The following is a 16,913-nucleotide window of genomic DNA, read 5'->3' on the forward strand; positions in this document are numbered from 1 at the left end:
CCCAGCCCTTGCCCCTTCCCTTTCCCCAGCCCCCGCCCCCACCTCTGCCCCTCCGGCCGCCGCAGCTGGGGAGCCCTTCCCAGTGTGAGCGGGGAGGGAGGGGGAAGGAGAAGGAAGGAGGAAAAAAGCCAGCAGTTGGCACCGAGTCAGAGAGCGCTTACTCTCCATCCCTCTCTCCTCCTGCCTCCCTCCTCCCGCCGGCCGCCGGCCCCCAAGGAAAGCCAAGCCTTCCTCCCTTTGTGCTACACCCCGCGCCTCCTCCTCCTCCTCCCCCCGCCCGCCCCCCAGGGCCCTATAAATAGCCCCGCGCCGGGCGCTCTCCAGAGCTTGCTGGGGCCGAGGCAGGGACGGGCAGCGGGGCAGCTGCGGCCACCGAGGCAGGGCGGGCGGACAGAGCGCAGGGCAGGGCGGGACAGAGCGCACAGGGCAGAAAGACAGAGCGCAGAGCAGGCAGAGCGCAGAGCAGGCAGAGCGCAGGGCAGGCGGACAGAGCGCACAGGTGGCAGCCGGGGCACCATGGCCAGCGAGTTCAAGAAGAAGCTCTTCTGGAGGGCCGTGGTGGCCGAGTTCCTGGCCATGATCCTCTTCGTGTTCATCAGCATCGGCTCGGCGCTGGGCTACAACTACCCGCTGCAGGGCAACAAGACCTCGGGGGCAGCGCAGGACAACGTCAAGGTCTCCCTGGCCTTCGGCCTGAGCATCGCCACGCTGGCGCAGAGCGTGGGCCACATCAGCGGCGCCCACCTCAACCCGGCCGTCACCCTGGGGCTGCTGCTCAGCTGCCAGATCAGCATCCTGCGCGCCCTCATGTACATCGTGGCGCAGTCGGTGGGCGCCATTGTGGCCACGGCCATCCTCTCGGGCATCACCTCCAGCCTCCCTGGCAACACCCTGGGGCTCAACGGGGTAAGTGGGGCCGGGCACCTGCCTGAGAGGGGCACAGGGGGGCTCAGAGGCTCGCTGCCCACCACCCAGGTCCTGGCTGGGCACGGGCTTCGCTGGCCACCCCCCTCCAGTATACGGCCTGAGGAAGGGGGGCTCTCTGGGGCGACCCCGGGCAGCAGAGCGGGCAGGGCCTCCCTGCCGTGTCTGGGGCTCCCCCAGGTGGCTCAGGGGAACGGGCCCGGAGAAGGTGGAGAAGGGGCCGGGTCCCTGGCGCTCAAGTCCCCAGCTCCCCCACCACCACCACCACACACACCTAGACTTGGGAGAAAACACCATCTGGCCAAGGGGGCCAGACAGCTGGAGCCTCTGAAACCGGGTCCGAACTTGGCCTTTCCCCGTCCTATTCCTGCCTTTTGGGGGGCTGACCCCCAACATCCCCTGGGCTTGCTCTGGGCAGAGGCTCCGAACGGCTGTTTGTTGCTTGAGAACAAGGTTCTGCCCTGGGAGATCTGGGGAGGGCTGGGGGGAGGGGGGCTTCTCCTGCTGGGAGAGGGTTTCAGGCACCCGGATGGAGGGGGTCTCAGGCATCGGGCGGAGGGGGCAGGGCAGGGAGGAGGCGGCTGGCAGGGCCGGTCAGGAGGGGCTCCCCAGGGTGCCACTGGAGGGAGAGCAGAGGCTCACCCAGCAGAGGGGGAGGGGAGATGTGAGCGGGCCCCTCCCGGTCATTGGTACAAGCCCCCCAGGACAGTGAAGTGCGGCACCCCAAGGGCCTGGGAGCCAACAAGCTGGAATCCCGTTTCAGGCCTGGCCCCTGCCCAAGGGAGGCCGGGTGTGAGGAGGGCCCCACCCCTCCAGGATCTCCCCCAGGGCATCAGTCTGAGACCCTTCCCCAAATCTAGGGGCCCGCGGGCTGCTTTGTGCCTCGGGCTTCTTTCTGCCCCGGGGCCCAGCCTTTCACTGAAGGTGATCCCCCCAAAGCCAAGCCGGCTACTGAGGTCCGCAGGCTCCGACCTGTCCCTCCCGGGACCCCGGGGCAGAGAGGGGCGGCCAGACCCGGGGAAGGCCCCCCACCCTCCCCCAGGGCCCCGGCACGTGCCAGGAGCCGGGTAGGGCCAAGTCATGGGGATGAGTCAGAAGCGATCTGGGGCAGATAGAGCTAAGAGATGATAAAGGCGGAAGGCAGCCCGGAGACCCCCGCTTTGGGAGGAGCGCTCGCGGGGGCCCAGCCCTCGGACGGTCCCGGTGCCCCCGGAAGGGCGAGCGGCAGCTCTCCGGGAGCGGGCAGGTGGCCGAGCCTGGCAGCTGGGGGGCGGGGGAGCGCGCTGGGGAGGGCAGAGGGAACGGTAACGGAGACAGGTGTGCGCGGGAGCCGGCCCTAGAGCGAGGAAGGCCTGGCCCGGGGCCAGGGGAGCCGGGAGGCCGTGGCTCCTTAATCAGCCCGGGCAGCACCCCCTCGGCGGGCAATGATTAGCGCTTCAGACCTTGGGCCAACACCTCCCAGCCGGCCCCTGAGAGCCGCCCTCCCCGCGGCTTGAAGATTAGCCAGCGGCCGCTAGCCCGAGTTTGGACTTTAGCCGGAAGGTGGGGTCCCGGCAGGCCGCGGGAGAGTCTGGGTCATGGGGGCCCAGCCCCACCCCCTCCCCACAAGCGCAGGGGAGGGCTCTGCTCCTCTGGTCCCGGAGGGTGGGGGGGAACCATTGACAAAAGAGGCCTCGAGAAGGCCCGGCCTCAGGGGACTGGGGGGGGAGGTTCTAGGGGCTCAGGGAACCAGGAGTGGAGCTGAGGAAGAGGAGGCCCGGCCAGTGGGCGAGCTCCGAGGGGGGCAGAGGGGGTCGGGGCTCTGCCCCTCACAGGGAGGCTCCGAGGGAGCCCTGAGAGTGGAGGCCAGGAAAGGGGCGGGGCAGGGCAGGGTGGGGCTGGGGGAGGGGGCTTTTATCTAGCCCAACTCTGGCTGGGGAAAGGGCCCTGAAAAAAACGGCCTGGGCCACTTTGGACGAGCCCCATCTGGGCTGCCTCAGTTTCCCCCTCTTTAGAAAGAGAGGCAATCTCCAGGCCTCCAGGAGCGCAGCTGGACCCTCCCTGGGGCGGGGTGGTCCTCGGGCCCCTGGTCCTCTCCGGGTCGGGAGAAGAGACCGGAAGGGACTCGCAGAAGGCCTCCCCACTGCTGGAGCCGGCCTTCCCCGAGGATGGAGAGACTCCCCCGCCTCTTCTGGCTCCCGGAGGCCCCTCCCCTTCACTCCCCCGGGCTCAGGTGCTGCCCACCTCCCCGAGTCCCTCCGGGCCCACTCTCCGCTTTCTCCCAGCCCCGGTGCCCGGCCGCGCTGGAGGGCAGGACAGCAGGGTGGGCAGGGAGCAGGGAGCCGCCAAACGGTCGGCAGCAGAGGGGGAGGGAGGAGGCTCTTTCCAGCGTCTGTGCGTGATTGTCTGGGCCCTTGCTGGGCAGCGGGAAGCGGGGCGGGGGCCGAGCCCGGCCCGGCCGGGGCTCCCAACTTCCAGGACTTTCTTCCGAAACTTGGGACCTAATGGCCCGGGGGAAAGGTGGTGGGAGCGCGCGCGCGCGCGGCCGAGCTGGTGGGGAAGGGAGCCCGAGGGTGAGTGGCCTGAAGAAGCGCCTCCAGACCCTCCCCAGCCGCCCCCGCCTGGCCCGAAAATGTGTGATCGCACCGTCCCCGGGACGTCCCTCCGCCTCCCGCCGTTGCCCACAGCATCCTCCCTCCCGTGCGGCACCCGCCATCGGTCTCGTCCTTCAGGGCCCCCTCCTGTGCTCCAGGGCGCGCCTCTGGCCCTCTGCGCACCTTCCCCTGGCCCAGGGCAGCCCCAGACGGAAGGACCCTTCCCCGCGTACCAGAGGCGCTGGACTGGACGAGCTCGGGGGAGAGCTCCCCCCCTGACTGCCCGACCCCCGGGGGGAGGCGCGGGGAGGCGGGAGCCCTTTGTCCCGAGCCCGGGGAGCCTGGGGAGAAGGCGCGAGGGTCCGGGGTCCCCCTCCCTCCCGCCATGAGCTCATTTGAGCCTCGCTGCAAAGCTGGGAGGTGGGAGCTCTTGTTATTATTCCCATCTTCCAGATGAGGAAACTGAGGCAGGCAGAGGCGAAGTGACTTGTCCAGGGCCTCGTAGCTGACAATGGTCTGAGGCTAGATTTGAACTCAGGGCTTCCTGAATTCAGGAGCCGGGGCGCCCCCTATTGGGCTTATGGGGGAGAGGCCCCTGCTTGTGGAGGCAGAGAGAGCTGGCTGGGGTCCCACCCGGATGGGGTCAGAGATCTGTGCCCAGGGCCGGGGGGCTCAGGCCCCAGGCTGCCTCAATGGGCTCCTCTGCGGACCAGGGCGGAGGCCGCGCGGGGCGGGGCGCCCCCCTTATCCCCCCCCCCGCTCCCGGCCGGGGCCGGCATCCCAGAAATTCGTTCCCTCACCGTTGGGGGCCTCGTGACCCAGCAGTGGAAAAACCCCGGCGGCCGAGGGCCGCTCCCCCCGCCCCCGCCCGCCGGGACCTCAGTCTTGCCATCTGTAAAATGAGGCTGGAGGCCCCCCCCAACCCGCGACCCTTCCGTTTGTCTTCTCCGGGGCGCCTGGGCCAGGGCGGGGGCTCGGGAGGGGCGGGGCGGGGGCTCGGGGGGGCCCTCTGCAGAAGCCCGCCCCAAGCGCCTCTGCCCGGGTCTCCCTCCAAACGCCCCCCCCCCCCACCGCAGGCGGAATTGTGTTTGCGAGAAGGCGCTGGGAGAGCGGGCGGGGGGGGGGGGGGGGGGGGCGGGGAGGGGGGCTGCCTCCACGCCCCGAATCTCTGCTGCGCCCCGAGAGCTCCTTGGGGGAGGGGCGCAGGGGACTGGGGGCAGTCTGGCCCTGGCAACTCCGGGTGTGCGCAGGATGCCCCCACTCCCCAAGGAGCCTCGCCCCCTCCCCCTCCCCACCGGAGTCCCGCCCCCGCCCCCGCCCCCTCCCCACCGGAGTCCCGCCCCCGCCCCCTCCCCACCGGAGCCCCGCCCCCACCCCCTCTTGCCCCTCGGGCTCTGTTGGCGATTGGCACAAAAAGGCCAGGAGGAAGCGGAGGCTGTGGTTTGAGTGAGTCAGGAGGTGGGGGGACTTTCTCCTCAGTGAGTCACGGAGGAGCTGCCGCCCCTGCGGGGGGGGGGGGGGGGCGCACATGGCCCCCATCTGCTCCGGCGGCCTCTGCCCAGCCGCCAGGCTGCAGAGCTCCGCCGCCAAAGGCCCGTGGGGCCCGGGCAGGACCAGCCCTCCAGTCCTCCAAGGCCGGGCCCTCCACCCGGCCCCGAACGAATGAAGCAGGGGAGGTCAAGGGCAGGGGCAGCATTAGGACTTGAAGAGTCTCTGGCCTCAGTCTCCCCATCTGTAAAAGGGGTGGCTCATACCCGCTGAAAATCAGAAGTACTCTGAAGGGTCCCGGAGGGTCATGCACCGCACGTGTTCCGAGTGTTGGGGCAGCTCCGTCATTTACAATCCGCTGAGCCCCGGGAACAAGCATTCAGTAAGCACCTGTAGTGCACGGGTATTGTGAGGGCGCTGGAAGAGCGCCTGAATGCCCACCCAGCGCCCGGCGTCCCTCAGCCCGCCTCGGGTCTAGTTCAGGAGTGTGTCCCAGGAGGAGATGGGGGGGCTGGGAGCGGGGAGGCGCCTCTGCCAAGGAGGGTCCCAAGGACTCAGCAGCCGGGGCGCGCTCTGGGCCTGCCCCACTGGCTTGTTTTGGGGAGCTCACTTAGGAAACGAGGCAGTGTGTGAGAGAGTGTGTGTGTGAGTGTGTGTGTGAGTGTGAGAATGTGTGTGAGTGTGTGTGAGTGTGTGTGAGTGTGTGTGAGTGTGTGTGTGAGTGTGAGAATGTGTGTGTGAGTGTGTGTGAGTGTGTGTGTGAGTGTGAGAATGTGTGTGAGTGTGTGTGTGAGTGTGAGTGTGAGTGTGTGTGAGTGTGTGAGTGTGAGTGTGTGTGTGTAAGAATGTGTGTGTGAGTGTGTGTGTGTAAGAATGTGTGTGTGTGTGAGAATGTGTGAGTGTGTGTGAGTGTGAGTGTGTGAGTGTGAGTGTGTGTGAGTGTGTGTGTGTGTGAGTGTGTGTCTGTGTGTGAGAGTGTGTGAGTGTGAGTGTGAGAGTGTGTGTCTGTGTGTGTGAGGGAGTACATGGGGGTGAGTGGCTAAGTGTGCCTGTGTAGAGTCCCCCATGAGGGGGGTGGGGGCAGCTGGGCTCGCTTTCTCGGAGGGCACAAGGGGAGATTTGGGAGCCAGAAGGGCAGCGGGGGCTCCCGGGGAGGCAGGTCAGACACAGGCCGCGGGCCGGGCGGTGGCCGGGGCCTCGGGAGGGCAGCAGTCGAGGCCGCTGCAGCCAGCAGGCGCCTTCCAGGAACCCGGGCACAGAGCTGGGGCCTGAGTCAGGACGCCCTTCCCCGAGCCAGCCGAGCCTGTCCAAGGCTGCTCTCCTGGAGGGCTCGCCGCCCGGCCCAGGTTTGCTTTTCAGGAGCCAGGCAGGGCCTGAGGCCTGAGGCAAGGGAGCGGAGCCTGCCCACACCTGAGGGGCAAAGGGGGCACAGGGGGAGAGGCTGCCTTTGTCCTTCCCTTCCCTGGCCCAGAGCTGCCCCGGGAGCCCTCAGGGACAGCTCATGGCCTGGGATGGTAGTGATGGTGGGGAAAGAAGAGGGGAGAAGGGAATGGAAGAGGGGAGAGGAAGGAAGAGCAAGGGAGAGGCGAGAAAGAGGGGGAGAAGAGAAGAGAGGGGCAGAGGGAAGTAGAGGAAAGGAGAGGAGGGGGAGGAGGACAGGGGAGGAGGGGGGAGGACAGGGGAGGAGGGGGGAAGACACAGGAGGAGGGAGAAGGACACAGGAGGGAGGACAGAGGAGGGGGGAGGAGGACACAGGAGGGGGAGCCGACTCTCATCTGCCCTGAAGCAGTGGGAGGGGGGTGGGGGGGCCCCTGGGAGGGGGCAGGCCGGCTCCACATTTTTTCCATCATAAATGCGCCTTCACCACAAAATGTCGGCTGCTCCTCATTTTTTCCCCATCTGTTTCTGATTGGAAACACTAATTACATAGCCCGGGCTCTCAGAGCCCAAATACGGCCGTGGCCAGGGCAACGCCGCCCCTCCCAGTTGGGCAGGACCCCCCCCCCCCCCCCGCCTGGCCCATCTCTCCCTCCGGACTGAGGCTGAGGTTATTAGAGAACCCTGGAACCAGATCCAGAGCTGGCCAAGGAGCTCCTGTGTCCACTCCTGTTTACAGGCGGGGAAACTGAGGGGCTCAGGAAGGAAGGCCATTCCCCAAGCACAGGAGGGACGGGTCAGTCAACAACAAGCAGTGATTAAGCATCTCTGGGGCAGAAAAATGCAACCCTGCCCTCAAGGAGTCTCTGTTGGGGGGGAGGGGAAGGGGGGCCTTCTGGGCCAAGGTCAGCAAAGGGAGGCGGGGGCCCAGGGCCCCTGGGGTGGGAGGGAGGGGTGAGAAGAGGGGCAGGTTAGGGCGGACTTTGAACAGCAAGCAGGGGCCTTGATCCTGGGGTGAGAGGGAGCCCGGGAGTCAGTGAGTAGGGGGTGCCATGATAGGACTAGGGTAGGGTGAGAGGAAGGCGGGCGCCCCCACCCTGGCCCCCGCAGCAGAGGCGTCTCCAAGGCCTGCTCCCCAAACCCAAACTCTGAATGCAATGCTCCGGCCTAGCTCAGGGCCTTGGGCCCATCTCTCAGGCAAGGTCGCGAGCTCCCTGGCCCTGGAGATATTCTGAGTACCCTTTCAGTGCATGGCCATGGGGCGCAGGGGGGAGCCTTCTGAGGGGAGGGGGCGGGACAGGTAGATGAGGAGAGACTGGGGTGGCCCCTGCATCCCCCAAAGAGCCAGCATGCTGCTCCCTGGGTTACCGCTGCTCCCAGCTAATGCCCGGACCCCTCATCTGCCCCGTGCTCTCTGACCCTGCCCCATCCACCCCCGGGGCAGCCAGGGGCCTGCCTGGTAATGACCACCCCAGCCCCCTTCCAGCAGGTGTTTCTGGCTGCCATGGTGGGAGCCGGGCCCTTGGTGCCCCGCCCACTGCCCTGCCCAGCCTGCCCATCGACTCAGCTCACCTAGAAACCCTCCCCCTAGCCTGGCCTGCCCAGTGCTATGTCCGGGGGCAGGGCGACCCAGAGCTGTCTCTGCCCACGCAGTCCCTGGGGTGGGGGTGAGGACCACAACATTTGGCTGCCAAGCAGCCCCCTCCTCCTTGGAAGTTTGGAAGGAAGGGCCCAGCCGTCCTGGGCCTTCCCTGCATTCCTCGAAGGAGCCTCCCGGGCTGGGGTTGCCCTCCGGCTTCTCACTGAGAGCGATCCCAGAGCCAATCCTGCCCCACCCTCCGGGTGCTGAGGAAAATATTGGCTCCTGGAGGTGGCACAGCAGGAGATGGCACAGCAAGGCCGGCCCTGCCCACCACCTCCAGGCTCCCTCTCCCCACCCACCTGTCCCCAGGGATCCCCAGGAAGCCCAAAATGCCCTTGACCCCACTGGTCAAGGTGGCGGCTCCAGAGAGGGCCCCAGGAACCAGCCAGGTCGGGAATCACTGGGCACTGCGGTCACCACGGTGGAACACGGCCTGGGCCTGTTCCGGGGGCTTTCTCCTGCCGTGGGGCCCTGCCGTCCAGCCAGCCCTGCCCCTTTGGGTTGGGCCCCATATGGGTGCCCTCTCATCAGGTGGACCCAGCTACCGCCCAGAGCTGCCAGGCCCCCCCAGAGAACAGGAGGGAGACACTCCTTGGAAGGCCTCCCTTTGACCTCAAGCAGAATCCCCCCGCCATGGAGCTCAGGGAAGGAGGAGGGGATGAAGGGGGGAAATTCAGTGGGAGGAGACACAGGCCAGAGAGGCAGCCCAGCTGGCCGGGCCGGGGGCGTCAGTCCCAGGGGAGCAGCTGGAGGACCAAGGGGCCACTAGCGAGGTCCCTGAGCCCAGAGGAGGGAGGCTGAGTGGCCAGAATGGAGGCCATGTTGTTTCTGGCTGGGTCCAATGGCTGAGTGGTACCAGGGGACAGGGAGGCTCCAGGCGGGCGGAGGAAGGAGCCAGTTCAGGGGAAGGAGACAGCAGGGATGAGCCGGAGGCAGAAAGCCGCCCCCCTCCCGCCCTGAGCAGCCGTGCAGTGGATGCTGCAGCTCCAGGACCCCGGCCTCGAGGGCCATCAGGGATGCAGGGCTGAGCTCCGGGCCTCGGCTGCACCCCTCCCTGCCCGGGTGCTCTGCCGGCCCGTGGTGACCGAGGGGCCCCAGAGGAGGGGGGCAGAGCCATCCCCTCCAGGAGGCTGCTGAGTGACAGGGATGTGAGTCACGGCCGCCCAACAAAGAAGGGAAGAGCATTGTTCGGGAAGGTGACTTTAAGGCAGGAGCTCGGTGACCCTTCCCAGAGCCCAGGCAGCATGGGCACGGGCGGGGGGGCGGCGGTGGCCGGGGCAGTGTAGACACGGGCAACCTTGTCCCCTCGCCTTGGAGAGCAGGGCAGTGTAGACGCAGGCCGGGCCGCTTCTGTGACCACCCCAGCCTGGGCAAGAGACGGATGAGAGCCACGTCCAAAGTGTTTGGCAGCCAGGTCAGCGACCTCCTCCTCCCCTCCCCGTTCCAGGTGGGGGTGTCTACACCGTCCCATCCCTGCACTTGTCTCCGGGCCAGGATGGATCCAGCCGGGAGGGGTCCCGCCTCACCACAGGGGAACAGCCCTAATGAGCTCACAGCGGCTCAACTTTCCCTCCTGCTTTCCATGATTCATGTTTCTAAAAGTAACCAGGACAGACTGAATGCCAGCCAGACTCCATTTCCTATATGGCTCAGAGCGAGACAGAGACGGGGAGATGAGAGACGAGAGACTAGAGACAAGAGACACAGACAGACAGACAGAAGACAGACAGAAACAGAGAAAGACAGTGAGAGAGAGACAGAGACGGGGAGATGAGAGATGAGAGACTAGAGACAAGAGACAGACAGAAACAAAGAGAGACAGTGAGAGAGACACAGAGAGAGACAGAGACAGAGACAGATAGTGAGACACACAGAGACAGTGAGAGAGACACAGAGAGAGACAGAGACAGAGACAGATAGTGAGACACACAGAGACAGTGAGAGAGACACAGAGAGAGACAAAAGCAGAGAGAAACAGAGACAGACAGAGACAGAGACAGTGAGACACACAGAGACAGTGAGAGAGACACAGAGAGAGACAGAGACAGATAGTGAGACACACAGAGACAGTGAGAGAGACACAGAGAGAGACAAAAGCAGAGAGACAGAAACAGAGACAGACAGAGACAGAGACAGACAGTGAGACACACAGAGACAGTGAGAGAAACACAGAGAGACAGAGACAGAGAAACAGAGACAGAGACAGAAACAGAGAAAGTGAGAGAGACACAGAGAGAGGCAAAAACAGGGAGACAGAAACAGAGACAGAGAAACAGAGAGAGACAAAAACAGAGAGACAGAGACAGACAGACAGACAGAAACAGGGAAAGACTGAGAGAGACACAGAGACAGAGACAGACAGAAACAGAAACAGTGAGAGAGATACAGAGAAAGACAGAGACAGAGAGACAGAGACAGGCAGTGAGACACACAGAGACAATGAGAGAGACACACAGAGAGAGACAGAGACAGAGAGACAGAAACAGAGAAAGTGAGAGAGACACAGAGAGAGGCAAAAACAGAGAGACAGAAACAGACAGAAACAGAGAAAGACTGAGAGAGACACACAGAAACAGAGAGTGAGAGAGACACAGAGACAGAGACAGAGAGAGAGACACAGAGACAGAGACAGAGACAGCCAGTGAGACACACAGAGACAGTGAGAAAGACACAGAGAGAGACAGAGAGAGACACATACACAGACAATGAGAGAGACACAGAGAGAGAGACAGAGACAGAGAGACAGAAACAGGGACAGAGACAGAGAAAGACTGAGAGAGACACACAGAGACAGACGAAACAGAGAGAGAGACACAGAGAGAGACAGCCAGTGAGACACACAGAGACAGTGAGAAAGACATAGAGAGAGACAGAGACAGAAACAGAGAAAGACAGTGAGAGAGACACAGAGAGAGAGACAGAGACAGAGAGACAGAAACAGAGACAGAGACAGACAGAAACAGAGAAAGACAGTGAGAGAGACACAGAGACAGAGAGACCGAAACAGAGACAGAGACAGACAGAAACAGAGAAAGACAGTGAGAGAGACACAGAGAGAGATAGAGACAGAGAGAGAGACATATACAGAGACAGTGAGAGAGACAGGCAGAAACAGAGACAGAGACAGACACAGACAAACAGAGAAAGACAGTGAGACACAGAGAGAAACAAAAACAGAGAGACAGAGAGAGACAGACAGAAACAGAGAGAGACAGTGAGAGAGACAGAGAGAGACAGACACAGACAAACAGAGAGACAGTGAGACAGACAGAGACAAAAACAGAGAGATACAGACAGACAGAAAAAGAGAGAGACAGTGAGACACAGAGAGAGACAAAAACAGAAGACAGAGAGACAGACAGACAGAGAGACAGAGCCAAGCCCTGAGGGTTGGGGCCGGTGTCAGACTCCAGGAGCCCCCAGGGATGGGCAGGGCAGTGGACAGCTCCCCTTAAATTCGTGCTGGGATCCAGCCTCCCCTGCGTCTTTGCTTGTCCCCAGCCTTCTCTTCGCAGCCAGAAGCCCCCCACGGATGGTTCCGAGTTGGCCCCACCCTTATGAGCTCAGCCCCCCCCCAAGTTCCTCCCCCTGCTCCAGACGCCCGGCACTGCCGCCCAAGCCGGCAGCTTTATCAGAGCGATGAGCGCTTGGCTCTGGACAAGGCGCCGCCCTGCTCAGGCCTCTCCCAGCCCCCCCCCCCATGTGGTAGTCGGTTGTTTGGGCTGGGTCTGACTTCGTGACCCCATCTGGGGTTCTCTTGGCAGAGATGCCGCAGGGGTTGGTCATTTCCTTCTCCGGCTCATCTTACAGATGAGGAAACTGAGGCAGGCAGGGTGAAGGGGCTGGAGCAGGGTCACACAGCTGAGGCAGAATTTGACCTCAGGAAGGTGAGGCTTCCTGGCTTCAGCCTCGGAGCTCCAAGGTCACAGGGAAGCCCTGGAACAGGGAGGGGGTCTCTAGCTTCCCTCCCCGAGAGTCACCCCTGGATCTGGATCTGTCCGCAGCTCCCGTGGCCCCCGGTGGGCTCTGGGCCAGCGCTGGTTACAAATGAGAGACCTCCCCCTGTCAGCCCTACCCAGAGCCTTTCTCGAGCGCCCCTTGTGGGCCAAGGCTGGTGCTGGACGCTGGCCAAGCCCCAGAGGGGAGCTCCCCCCGGCTTCCGTGCCCCCCAGAGGAGATAAAGGAAGAGGGTGAGGGGCGAAGGACCAGCGGGGGGGGGGTCTGAGGGGGAGCAGGCCAGGCAGGGCGCCCAGAGTGGGCAGGGGTCCAGGACAGAGGGGGCGGGGTCCAGGACAGAGGGGTGGGGGTCCAGGACAGAGGGGGCGGGGTCCAGGACAGAGGGGGCGGGGTCCAGGACAGAGGGGTGGGGGTCCAGGACAGAGGGGCAGGGGTCCAGGACAGAGGGGGTGGCCACGCCGGGCGCCGATGCCTTTTTTGGGAATGGAATTAGAGTGTGGTCAATCGGGCCAGCGCCTCGTTTGACAGAAAAGGAAACTGAGGCCCGAGGCAGGAAGCACTTGGTAGCGGTCTCAGCGAAGCCCCCGCCAGGCTGGAGGCCGGGGCAGGGCTGGGAGCAGAAAGGGCCGGCGTGGAGCCGCGGGGATGCTGAGCTGCAGCCGGGAGTTGGCCGGGCTGGGGGGGGCACCGCCCCGTGGGACCCTCTCCCTTTCCATCACGCCCTGGTCCATCCCGCGGCCGGCCCAGGGGGGAGGGGGCTCCGGGACTGCACTAAGTGCAGGGTCCGGGGGATTTGGGGCGCCGGCGCCCGACGGGAACGGGGAGGCGGCCCCCCAGCCTGGGCTCCGCTCACCCGCGGCTCCGCCCCTTCTTCTCCCCCCGCAGCTCGCCAAGGGCGTCAACTCCGGCCAGGGCCTGGGCATCGAGATCATCGGCACCCTGCAGCTGGTGCTGTGCGTGCTGGCCACCACGGACCGCCGGCGCCACGACGTCACGGGCTCGGCGCCCCTGGCCATCGGGCTCTCCGTGGCGCTGGGCCACCTCCTGGCGGTGAGCGGCGAGGGGGAGGGGGAGGGCCGGCGAACGCCCCAGGACCCCCAAGCCCCAGCCGGGCGCAGGAAGGCGGCTCCGGGGGGCCCGAGACAGCCCCGCGCCGTCCTGTCCGCCTGCGCCTCAGCGTCACGTGTCCACCTGTGTCCCTCTCTGTCCCTCCTTCTGTCCGTCCTCCCCTCCCTCCCGCTCCAGCCTCCTCTGCTCTCCTGCCTCCACACACCTTCCTTCCCGCCTGCCTCTCTCCCCCCTCCATCCCTGAGTCCCGGCTCCCCCTCCATCCCTGAGCCCCGGCTCCCCCTCCATCCCTGAGTCCCGGATCCCCCTCCATCCCTGAGCCCCGGCTCCCCCCTCCATCCCTGAGTCCCGGCTCCCCCTCCATCCCTGAGTCCCGGCTCCCCCTCCATCCCTGAGCCCCGGCTCCCCCCTCCATCCCTGAGCCCCGGCTCCCCCCTCCATCCCTGAGTCCCGGCTCCCCCTCCATCCCTGAGTCCCGGCTCCCCCTCCATCCCTGAGTCCCGGCTCCCCCTCCATCCCTGAGCCCCGGCTCCCCCCTCCATCCCTGAATCCCGGCTCCCCCTCCATCTCTGAGTCTTGGCTCCCCCTCCATCCCTGAGCCCCGGCTCCCCCCTCCATCCCTGAGCCCCGGCTCCCCCCTCCATCCCTGAGCCCCGGCTCCCCCCTTCATCGCTGAGCCCCGGCTCCCCCTCCATCCCTGAGCCCCGGCTCCCCCCTCCATCCCTGAGCCCCGGCTCCCCCCTCCATCCCTGAGCCCCGGCTCCCCCTCCATCTCTGAGTCTTGGCTCCCCCTCCATCCCTGAGCCCCGGCTCCCCCCTCCATCCCTGAGCCCCGGCTCCCCCCTCCATCCCTGAATCCCGGCTCCCCCTCATCTCTGAGTCTTGGCTCCCCCTCCATCCCTGAGTCCCGGCTCCCCCTCCATCCCTGAGTCCCGGATCCCCCTCCATCCCTGAGTCCCGGCTCCCCCTCCATCCCTGAGTCCCGGATCCCCCTCCATCCCTGAGTCCCGGCTCCCCCTCCATCCCTGAGTCCCGGCTCCCCCTCCATCCCTGAGTCCCGGATCCCCCTCCATCCCTGAATCCCGGCTCCCCCTCCATCCCTGAGTCCCGGATCCCCCTCCATCCCTGAATCCCGGCTCCCCCTCCATCCCTGAATCCCGGCTCCCCCTCCATCCCTGAGTCTTGGCTCCCCCTCCATCCCTGAGCCCCGGCTCCCCCTCCATCTCTGAGTCCCGGCTCCCCCCTCCATCCCTGAGTCCCGGCTCCCCCCTTCATCGCTGAGCCCCGGCTCCCCCTCCATCCCTGAATCCCGGCTCCCCCTCCATCCCTGAATCCCGGCTCCCCCTCCATCCCTGAGTCTTGGCTCCCCCCTCCATCCCTGAGCCCCGGCTCCCCCTCCATCTCTGAGTCCCGGCTCCCCCCTCCATCCCTGAGTCCCGGCTCCCCCCTTCATCGCTGAGCCCCGGCTCCCCCTCCATCCCTGAGTCCCGGCTCCCCCTCCATCTCTGCCCTCCCCCTCCGCCCCTCCCCCTTGTACCCCTCCGTCCCCTCCCTCTCACGCGCACTCTCTGCGTACAGATTGACTACACTGGCTGCGGCATCAATCCCGCGCGCTCCTTCGGCTCGGCCGTAATCGCCAACAACTTCGAGCATCACTGGGTGAGTCCCTGGAGCCCCCGCCTCACTCCGCGGGTGGGGGAGGGCTTGGGCAGGCTTCTTAGGGGGCTGAGCGAGGAGGAGAGGAGGGGGACGAGGAGGAGGAGGGTGAGGAGGGGGCGGCCCCGAAGCTCCCCGCCCCTCCCCGGGTTTGAAGGGCCTGAAGGGGCGGCGGCGGCGGGGGGGAGGGGAATCCCCGGGGAGCGGGCGGGCGGCGGCGGCGGCGGCGGGGGGGAGGGGGGTCCCCGGGGAGCGGGCGGGCGGCGGCGGCGGGGGGGGAGGGGGGTCCCCGGGGAGCGGGCGGGCGGCGGCGGGCGCGGCTCTGAGGCCTTGGCCCCCTGCAGATTTTCTGGGTGGGGCCGTTCATCGGGGGCGCCCTGGCCGCGCTCATCTACGACTTCATCCTGGCGCCGCGCAGCAGCGAGCTCACGGAGCGCATGAAGGTGTGGACCAGCGGCCAGGTGGAGGAGTACGACCTGGACGCCGAGGACCTGAACTCGCGGGTGGAGATGAAGCCCAAGTAGAGGCGGGCGCCGCGGAGCGGGGGAGGGGCGCGATGGGCGGGGGGCGGGGGGGCGGGGGGAGATCTCTGTTGTGGCCTCTCCGCAGCGGCGGCCGGGCCTCGGGCTGTCTCAGCATCTTTCTTTCTCTTCACTTGCCTCCTCTTTCTGGAGCTGGGTGCCTGGGGTGCACACGGGGGTGCGGGCCCCCCAAGACTGGCCGCGGGCCGGGGAAGGGGCACTTCCAAGCAGCCCCGTCCCCCCGGCCGCGGCCTGAGTTTGGAAGGGGATTAGTTAGGGCTGGGCAGCCGCGGGAGGGGAGCCTGCAGTTTCCCACAGACCCCGTCACTTGCTCCAAATTCTGCCATTTGCGCGATCTCTCAGCTTTCCCGTCTGTGAAATGGGCGCACTGGACAAGATGCTCTCCAACATGTCTCGGAGCGCTAATGGCCTAGCCATTGGGGCACGTGGAGCGTGTAGATCTGAGGAGAGCCCGGGCCCAGGAAGGGCCGGCCCCAGGCTCCCCCCCCACCCCCATCATGATCCTCGAGCCTCCCAGTTAGGCCCTCGGGTCAAATAATCCTGTCAAAGTATTGTTTTTTCCTTTGAATTGCATGGATAATTCTTCCCTCTGGAAGGATGGAGCTGCTTTCAGCCCTCTGGCTCGTTTTGCCAGTGTAGACCAGACCATAAGTTCACCTCGCCTGGGAGGATGTGGTCCGAGCCCTGCAGCCCTGGGGTGGGGGGAGGTGTGTGGGGCTGAATGGCCTTGTCCGAGTCCATCTGTTTGCCAGGAGCTGCTCAGGCCGTCCCAGGGCCTCAAGGGGCTGCTCTCGCAAAGCTCTCAGTGGGGAACACCACGGGGCCAGCCCCTCTCCCAGGCCCCTCAGAGCCTACAGACACAGGGAGGGCGGAGCAGCCGGCCCCTCCCGGGGGTCCGTGCCCTGGGCTCCCCTCCCCACGCTCCCCTCCGCCAGGCCCCCCCATCCCCAGGCACCCGGGAGGAGACGGAGTCACCCAGTCCGGGCCCCGGGGGGTGACCCCAGACACTGCAGTCTTTCCCTTTGCTGCTGCACACTTTCTCACATATACACGGGTGGTTCTGCCCACTGGACAGATGAGGCCATGGAGACCAGGTGCCCGGGCAGGCAGGGATTGGAACCCGAGCTTTGGGCATCGGTTCTCCCCTCCCCAGGCCCTGGCGGGAGAAAGGGTCGGGAGCCGGCGGGGTCAGGGGTTCCTGGCCAGGGCCCTTGTGGCCAGCACCCTCTCTTGCCCACGGCCGGGCGGCCGATGTCCTCTGCCCTCGCGGCGGCTTCTGCCTCCTTGGGATCGGAATCACATGAACAATAAAGGTGTATGACTCTTGAACACTCTGCGTCCTCCTGGTGTTTGTCCTGCGCCCCCTTCTCCGCCTCCTCTGCCCCTCCTTGGGGGCTCCAGCCCGAGGGAGGTTGCCTCCCTAGCTCCCCCTCTTCCTGGGGAAGGTGCTGCGGGTTGGGGTCAGCACAGCAGGACTCTCCCCAAAGGAGGGGGGAGGCGTTGGACGGGTACAGCCAGAGTGGTCTCTGGGTCTGAGCCTCTGGGATCCTGTGCCCGGGCTCCAGCCAGGGAAGAGCTGGGGGAGGTGGGGATGAGCTGCCCCTCCCCCTCAGCTCCCAGCACAGGCCACCTCCCTGTGTGCGCACACACGTGTGTCCATGGATTGCGTGTGCGTGGAGTGCAGCA

The 16,913-nt window shown here is 65.8% G+C and overlaps 1 protein-coding gene across 1 annotated transcript; it reads left to right on the forward strand.

The window, feature by feature from the left end:
- Positions 1-275: 275 nt before the first annotated feature.
- Positions 276-16,556, forward strand: AQP1 (aquaporin 1 (Colton blood group)). The gene is made up of 4 exons (XM_074284567.1): positions 276-906; positions 12,847-13,011; positions 14,608-14,688; positions 15,030-16,556. Exons 1-4 carry the CDS (start codon positions 517-519, stop codon positions 15,207-15,209), a joined length of 816 nt encoding a protein of 271 aa, XP_074140668.1. The 5' UTR covers positions 276-516; the 3' UTR covers positions 15,210-16,556.
- The last annotated feature ends 357 nt before the right edge of the window (positions 16,557-16,913 follow it).

The sequence above is a fragment of the Sminthopsis crassicaudata genome, chromosome 1, assembly GCF_048593235.1.
Source record: "Sminthopsis crassicaudata isolate SCR6 chromosome 1, ASM4859323v1, whole genome shotgun sequence".
Classification (NCBI taxonomy): domain Eukaryota; kingdom Metazoa; phylum Chordata; class Mammalia; order Dasyuromorphia; family Dasyuridae; genus Sminthopsis; species Sminthopsis crassicaudata.

Bases quoted from the DNA above. Each gene is read 5' to 3' on its own strand.
- AQP1 (XM_074284567.1), top strand. From the start codon at position 517: ATGGCCAGCGAGTTCAAGAAGAAGCTCTTCTGGAGGGCCGTGGTGGCC. The intron at 907-12,846 runs GTAAGTGGGGCC...CTCCCCCCGCAG, and splicing joins ACACCCTGGGGCTCAACGGG to CTCGCCAAGGGCGTCAACTC. The intron at 13,012-14,607 runs GTGAGCGGCGAG...CTCTGCGTACAG, and splicing joins CGCTGGGCCACCTCCTGGCG to ATTGACTACACTGGCTGCGG.